Source organism: Austrofundulus limnaeus, unplaced genomic scaffold (genome assembly GCF_001266775.1).
Source record: "Austrofundulus limnaeus strain Quisiro unplaced genomic scaffold, Austrofundulus_limnaeus-1.0 Scaffold2318, whole genome shotgun sequence".
Classification (NCBI taxonomy): Eukaryota; Metazoa; Chordata; class Actinopteri; order Cyprinodontiformes; family Rivulidae; genus Austrofundulus; species Austrofundulus limnaeus.
This window is the reverse complement of record NW_013954720.1, coordinates 2340-9519: the sequence shown is the minus strand read 5'-3', so window position 1 is coordinate 9519 and position 7180 is coordinate 2340. Positions and strand designations below refer to the sequence as shown.

Sequence of the window (7180 nt, the reverse complement as noted above, 5' to 3'; positions counted from 1 at the left end):
CTCTTCCATGTCTTGAAGCACTCGGAACACTTAATAACAAATATATTTTCATCTTATCAGCAGGTTTAGTCAGCTAACTGGCCAAAAAATGATGAAAAAAAAAAAACGTTTTCCAGTGAGCGTTAGCGTCCTTTGTTAGCCTAGCGGACTTCTAAATATGGCGACCTACTCTGTGTTTAGCTTGTGCCGTCACTGAACAAAGTTCCCACCCCCTCAATATATATACCAAATGAAGGGTACGGTGATTGGCTACACAGCTGTGGCATCAGAACGAAGCTCGGAGCTGATTGGCCGATTCTACAGTCAATCAAACCCAGGATGACRGAAACCGGAAGATGGTCACTTCTCATAAATTGTTGGCTCTGGACAGCCGATGCTTGAACCCAGTTGGTCAAATGGGGTGTCAATCAAAAGAGGAGGGCCTAGACGTCCATTTTGATGCGTTGCACACGATTGAACAGAAACAACATTACAAAATAAAATGAAACAAAAACGGTACGTGGGCATTCCCCTGAATGTTAACAGGTTGTGCATCAGCTGATCAAACAGCTCAAAATAAAATATACTTTGTCTTTAAAAAAAAAAACCCAGAACCACAACCTCATCTGCTGAAGCTGAGATGGAGACCTGACCCTGACAGGAGGGCCAATGCAACGTCTCCGGTTAAAGAAGAGAAACACGTCAGAGCTGCAGCTAAAGCAGGTAACTCCAACAGGAAGCATCCGTTTGAGAATTTCACCACCTTTAACCTCTTTATTTTTTATTATTTTTGTTGTCAGATCAGACGAAAGCAACATTACTGGCAGAAAAGAAAAGCAAGTTTGTTCTGTTTTATTAAATAAAAACACTACATCATTGTGATCTGCAGTGGGAGCAGGTGGAAGAGAGTCTGGAGAGGTGGAGAAAGACAGAATCTGTGTGTGAAGGGATGTTAGAGATGCTGAAGAAGTCATTTTTGAGACCTTTCACCTTTCATCTGAAAAGATTGTGTAGATGTGATTAAAGGGTTTGTTGGGTTGAAATATACGGTGGYCCAGAAGGGTCAGCAAAATGCAAAAGCCACAACAGAAGTTCTACTAAAGCAGAAACCAGGTGGTGGCAGCTGTAATGCACCTCAGCATAGAAGAAAAAGGACAAAAGACTACGGTTAAAAAGAATAAGAAGGGTAGATAGAGGCTAAAAGAGCAAAAGACCAGCTAAAAGAAATATAATAAGGCTAGCTAGAAACTAAAAAGCATTAAAAGACCAGCTAAAAGAAGTTTAAGAAGGGTAGCTAGAAGCTAAAAGCATCAAAAGACCAGCTAAAAGAAGTTTAAGAAGGGTAACTAGAAGCTAAAAGCATCAAAAGACCAGCTAAAAGAAGTTTAAGAAGGGTTGCTTGAAGCTAAAAGTAGCAAAAGGCCAGYTAAAAGAAGTATAAATAAGGCTAGTCTGAAGCTAAAAGTAGCAAAAGGCCAAATGAATGAAGTATAAGAAGGCTAGCTAGAAGTTAAAAGTTGCAAAAGGCCAGCTATAAGAAGTTTAAGAAGGGTAGCTAGAAGTTAAAAGTAGCAAAATGCCAGCTAAAAGAAGTATAAGAAGGCTAGCTAGAAGCTAAAAGTAGCAAAAGGCCAGCTAAAAGAAGTAKAAGAAGGCTAGCTAGAAGCTAAAAGTAGCAAAAGGCCAGCTAAAAGAAGTATAAGAAGGGTTGCTAGAAGCTAAAAGCAGCAAAAGACCAGCTGAAAGAAGTATACGAAGGCTAGCTAGAAACTAAAAAGCATCAAAAGACCAGCTAAAAGAAGTTTAAGCAGGGTAGCTAGAAGCTAAAAGTAGCAAAAGGCCAGCTATAAGAAGTATAAGAAGGGTTGCTAGAAGCTAAAAGTAGCAAAAGACCAGCTGAAAGAAGTATACGAAGGCTAGCTAGAAGCTAAAAGTAGCAAAAGTCCAGCTGAAAGAAGTTTAAGAAAGGTAACTAGAAGTTAAAAGTAGCAAAAGATCAGCTAAAAGAAGTTTAAGCAGGGTAGCTAGAAGCTAAAAGTAGCAAAAGGCCAGCTATAAGAAGTATAAGAAGGGTTGCTAGAAGCTAAAAGCAGTAAAAGACCAGCTGAAAGAAGTATACGAAGGCTAGCTAGAAGCTAAAAGTAGCAAAAGGCCAGCTGAAAGAAGTTTAAGAAGGGTAGCTAGAAGCTAAAAGTAGCTAAAGGCCAGCTGAAAGAAATACAYGAAGGCTAGCTAGAAGCTAAAAGCAGCAAAAGACCAGCTGAAACAAGTATAAGGGTAGCTAGAAGCTAAAAGTAGCAAAAGGCCAGCTAAAAGAAGTAAAAGAAGGTAAAAGTGTTTCCTTGCAAAAGTTTATTTTCTATTAACTATATTGAATGAGACTTTTATTTTGAAATATCTGAAACAGGATGGGTTCCCGCAGATCCTTCAAAAGTCTTAAAAGGTATTGATTTCATCAATCCAAAAATAAGTCCTTAAAGCTGCAGTCTGTAACTTTTATAAAAATATGTTTTTGACATATTTGTTAAAACTGTCACTATCCCCCCATCAGAATCTACACACAGCAGCTTTAATTAGCCTTAAAATGTCTTAAATCGATCTTTCAGAGGTCTTAAAGTTAACAATTGATAACATTTCTTTAATTTTAAAATGATTTACTAAATGCCTCTCGCAGCTCGGTGGTTTTGAGTTAAAATAAACATTTGAGTAAAATTGTTGCTGTTTTTTCCCTGCATTTATTTTGACGTTGGTTATAAATTTCAAGTTTTAAAACGTGTTAAACTGAACTTGCTTTGAGCTGATTTTAGCTGTTGTTCTTCTACAACGTGGTGCATCACTGCTGCCACCAGTGGTGGGCACCAGACCGCTAGGGCGCAAATTCGCTAATTGCGGACCTAAAAATTTTGTTTGTGCTTTAGCGGTCTTACTAATTTTTATAATTCATAAGCAGATTTGCACTTCCTAAAATTAAAATGCAGTACYGCTAATAACTAATTATCAATTGAACATGTGCTTTAAAATTAGCTTCTGCTAGTTTTTCTATAGCATGAGCGCTTTTGAAGTTGCGGAGCTAAACTTTGGATCAGCGCTGCCCACCACTGGCTGCCACCAATTGGTTTCTGTTTTAATATAACTGTTTTAATATAACTTCTGATGAGGCTTTTGCATTTTGTTGAGCCTTCTGGGCCACCATACAAACACGACGCTACAGCATTTCTTGTGACAACCAGACAGGACAGGTGTGTTTGAACTTCAGTAACCCTGCTGATAAATGGAAATGTTCCAAACTGAGGCTGAGATGCTTTATTTTCATGTTGTTCTGTCTTTAACTCACAGGCAAAGCTGTAAAAGCTGCAAAGAAACCTGTTAAAGTCGCTGAAGGTACAGAGCAGGAATAGACTCAATTTTAACAGCGTGTGAAATTAATCAACTTCATTTTTTACTTCTTTTAATTTAGATGAAGAGAAACGAGCACCACCAGCAGCTGGTATGRAAACAGACATAATATCTTAAATTCTCTATCTTGGATCTGATTTTGTGTTTGTGGTGTTAGTTATGGCTTAATGAAGAATATAACAAAGACACAGCTGTGTTGTAGTTTTTTAATGCTTCGTATTATTTGCTTGTTATTAGCAAATGGAAAATGAGCTTCTTCTTGTTAAAGCCTGAGGTATTCAATCCACTTTTCAACTTCTTCCCACTGATTAACTCAATATGAGCAGAATGAATGTGAGGAGAAATAATTTAAAGAGTGGACCGGTCTGGAAGCCGGAGGGGGGCGGAGCTTGAAGTGTCTGAAAGGAACAGTAACAAAATCAGAAAAGTGGTGAAAGAGGGGCYGGTAAAGTTAAAATAATTCAATTCATTTCAATTCAAAAATACTTTATTGATCAGGTAACAGTTAAGTTACAGTTTTAAGAAAGAATTCAGACCAAAGCTTTGTAGTTCCACTGATTAAGATGACATTATTTGACGAGACTTTTTAAAGAAGAATTAATGGGATTAAAGTCATAACTGTTCATAATGAGTCATTCAGTGGATTATTAACACGCCCCGAGTGTCCCATCCTGACAGAGAACTCACTTCCTGCTTTTGAAAGAGTCTTTTATAAGATTTTTGTCACAAAAAAACCAAACTAAAAGCATAGTTTGGTGGATCTTTCCTCCTCTCTCTCCTCATGAGCATGTCGTCTGTGTCTCATCTCTACTTTTCACTCAGATAAAACTTCTTCACTTTGTTTGATCTGATTTCCTGCAGGAGAAACTGAGGCTGGAGACGACGTCACAGAAAAGAAGAAACAAAGTAAGAGCTGCTGACATCTTGGCTCATGCCAACACTGTGTTCTCATATAAATACATATTTTTTAAACTGTGGTTCGAGTTTCACGTTACGCCCCGATGCCTCCACAGGTCAGAAGTTCTTCCAGTGCATCTACTTCCCAGGCAAACATGCACAGTACCCGCTGCGACCTTTCACCCCGGCCTTGTCCCCCGCCATGCTGTCCCCCGCGGTCCGGTCCATGCTGGAGCAGCAGAGAGCAGCCAGAGCGTCGGGGCAGTAACGCCACTTTTTATATGACGGGTTCCCCCAAACCAGCAGGGGGCGACGTTTCTGCTGTGGCAGCCTACRCAGCGAAAAGGACTTTTTCTATTTTAATTTAACTTATTGATTGAGTGGTTGAGCTCCTGGTGTTGCTCCCACCTTCAGCGCTGRTAATCTAAAATATACTGACACCATYGAGAATTTTCAGATTAAAGGGGACRTATCATGCAAAATTCACTTTTTTAATCATTTAATATGTTTTGTTGTGAACTTGAAGTCTGTAGGAGGTAGAAAAGTTGAATTTAGTCAGTCCTGGTGCTGCAAAGATATCTTTATATCCTGTTTGGGTCAGATTTTTCAGCCCGTTCAGTTTTCTATGAAGTTTTCTGAACTATTACATCAAATAATCTGTGACGGAATTGCCCGATATGGTCTGGACTTACCAACTACAGTTTGGTTGTCTTCCTTCTTCTTTGCTTGTTGGTCAGACTCTGACATCTTTTAATTAAATTGTAAATAAAATGCTTATGCAAGCTAGAAAACATAACCCCCTCTCTCAAACCGGAGTGGACCGGTCTGGAAGCCGGAGGGTGGGCGGAGCTTGAAGCGTCTCAAAGGAACAGTAACAAAATCAGAAAAGTGGTGAAAGAGGGGCCAGTAAAGTTAAAATAATTCAATTCATTTCAATTCAAAAATACTTTATTTATCAGGCAACAGTTAAGTTACAGTTCTAAGAAAGAATTCAGACCAAAGCATTGTAGTTCCACTTTATAAAGACCCAACTGAATGATTTAAATGTGAAAAGGAAGGCTGTAAAAGCATGATATGTCTTCTTTAAAAATGTTAAATTTATGGATATAACAACTAAAATGAAGGATTAGGTATGAAATTGTTCCTGTTATTTCTTCTGTTGCTGTGAAACATTAACATGTTGGAGTAAATCCCAGGAGCTCCAACACCCATCCCTGCGGCATCCCTGTCTCTGAACATCTAGAAACTAAACCTTCAGACTCGAATGGTCGCTTCTCCTTCACATACTTGGATTTTTTTAAACTCAAGGTAGTGAAATGCAGAGGTCTATAAAGTACTTGAAAAAAACAACTAAGTAAAAATACCTAAACAGAAAATGACTTTGGAAAAAACATTTCACTGATGAGAAAAGTAAAAAATCAGAAAACAGTTTACAAAAGTCGGGAAAGTAAAATTAAGTACTTTTACACACTTTAAGAAATAAACTTGAATTTATTTAACCAAACTGATACCACTAAACCAAGATGAGTAAACTGAGCAATATACATATTTTCCTATATAGATAATATGTATATTGCTTCATATTTACTCTACTAGGTTTGGTGGAACAAGTTGACTTGTAAATTCAACACCTTTCATGATGAGTTCAGACAGATTTAATTTAGATATGAGTAACTGGGTAAATTTTAAAGTAAGTAAAAGTATAATTTTTAGGTTTTAAATGTAACAAAACAGAAGTAGAAGTTTATGGTTTTAAATTACAGGCTGTGATGAGTTTAAGATGTAACAAAAAGTTGGACAGAGCATTTTAGAAGTGTAATACTGTTAGTACAATAAATAAATCATGAAAAAACAAGAAAAAGAATCTGTTCAATTACAACCTGCACAGATAAAAGTCTGGATTGTATAAATACAGTTGCTACAGGTTTGAATATACTTTAGAAAATGTATACAAATGAATTACCTGCAGAAATATAAGGATTTTATAAATATGTCAGATGCAATAACTTAAATAAATCAATTGTTTTCATTTGATAACAATATAAAATACACATCAGGATGTTACTGTAGTGTAGCTGTGTATTTGAGTGTTTACTACAGTACTTTTATTTCACCATGGTGCCTTCAGGGACAGGGAGCCCTGCCGGAAAAMCTCCATGTGACCAACAGAACTGCTGCAGTAAATGAATGAATGCTTAGTCTGACGTGTGTTTTTACTTTCGTCCATCCCTCATGGTTCTGCGTCTGAGACTCGGCTGCAGCGTCGAGTCATTTCCTGTGACCTGACGGCTGCAGCGTCGAGTCATTTCCTGTGACCTGACGGCCGCTGAGCGTTCAGACCAGAACCTTCCTGTCGTCTTACTGAGTGGAAACTTGATGTTGGTGTAAAACGAACCAAACGAGGAGTTTATTAATAGTTCCACATGGGTGATAAATTATCATCTGATCTTATTTCCTCAAAGTGTTTCAAACTCAGTCAGTTTTACTTTTAAAGCAGAGCGGCGTTCTCCTGCTGCTGTGCTTTTATTAATGCTGACTTGAAACATTAATTCAGCTCTCAGCTCCTGATTAATGGCAGCAGAAAAAGACTCGACCACGTTTATTTATGTGCTTACTGAACCTCTTTGTATCCAGAACACTTCAGAGCTTAGAGCAAGGTAAAGTCAAAACTAAATGCTGATTTTTTTAGTTTGTAAAAACTGACTAAAAGTAGTTCCTCTCTGGGCTGTGACTGTTGAGGAAGTTTCCAGAAAGTCTTTGGATGCTTGAAAACGTTTCTCTCTTAAAATCACCACAGAGTCATGGTRGACATCTTCAAACTATACTGAGACTTACAGCTGAACTTTGACAACGTCCTGCAGGGGCGGAGCCAGAGGGGTGGCCATGGTGGCAAGTACCACCTCTGGCA

The 7180-nt window shown here is 38.1% G+C and overlaps 1 protein-coding gene across 1 annotated transcript; it reads left to right on the top strand.

Moving 5' to 3' along the window:
- Window positions 1-591: 591 nt before the first annotated feature.
- On the top strand, window positions 592-4817 carry LOC106510790 (translation initiation factor IF-2; the record flags this gene model as incomplete). The annotated part of the gene is given in 6 exon segments (XM_013999511.1): window positions 592-702; window positions 780-815; window positions 3316-3360; window positions 3437-3466; window positions 4237-4281; window positions 4389-4817. Coding segments are annotated over 6 exon segments (419 nt in total), but the record flags the coding sequence as incomplete, so codon positions are not given.
- Window positions 4818-7180: the final 2363 nt, after the last annotated feature.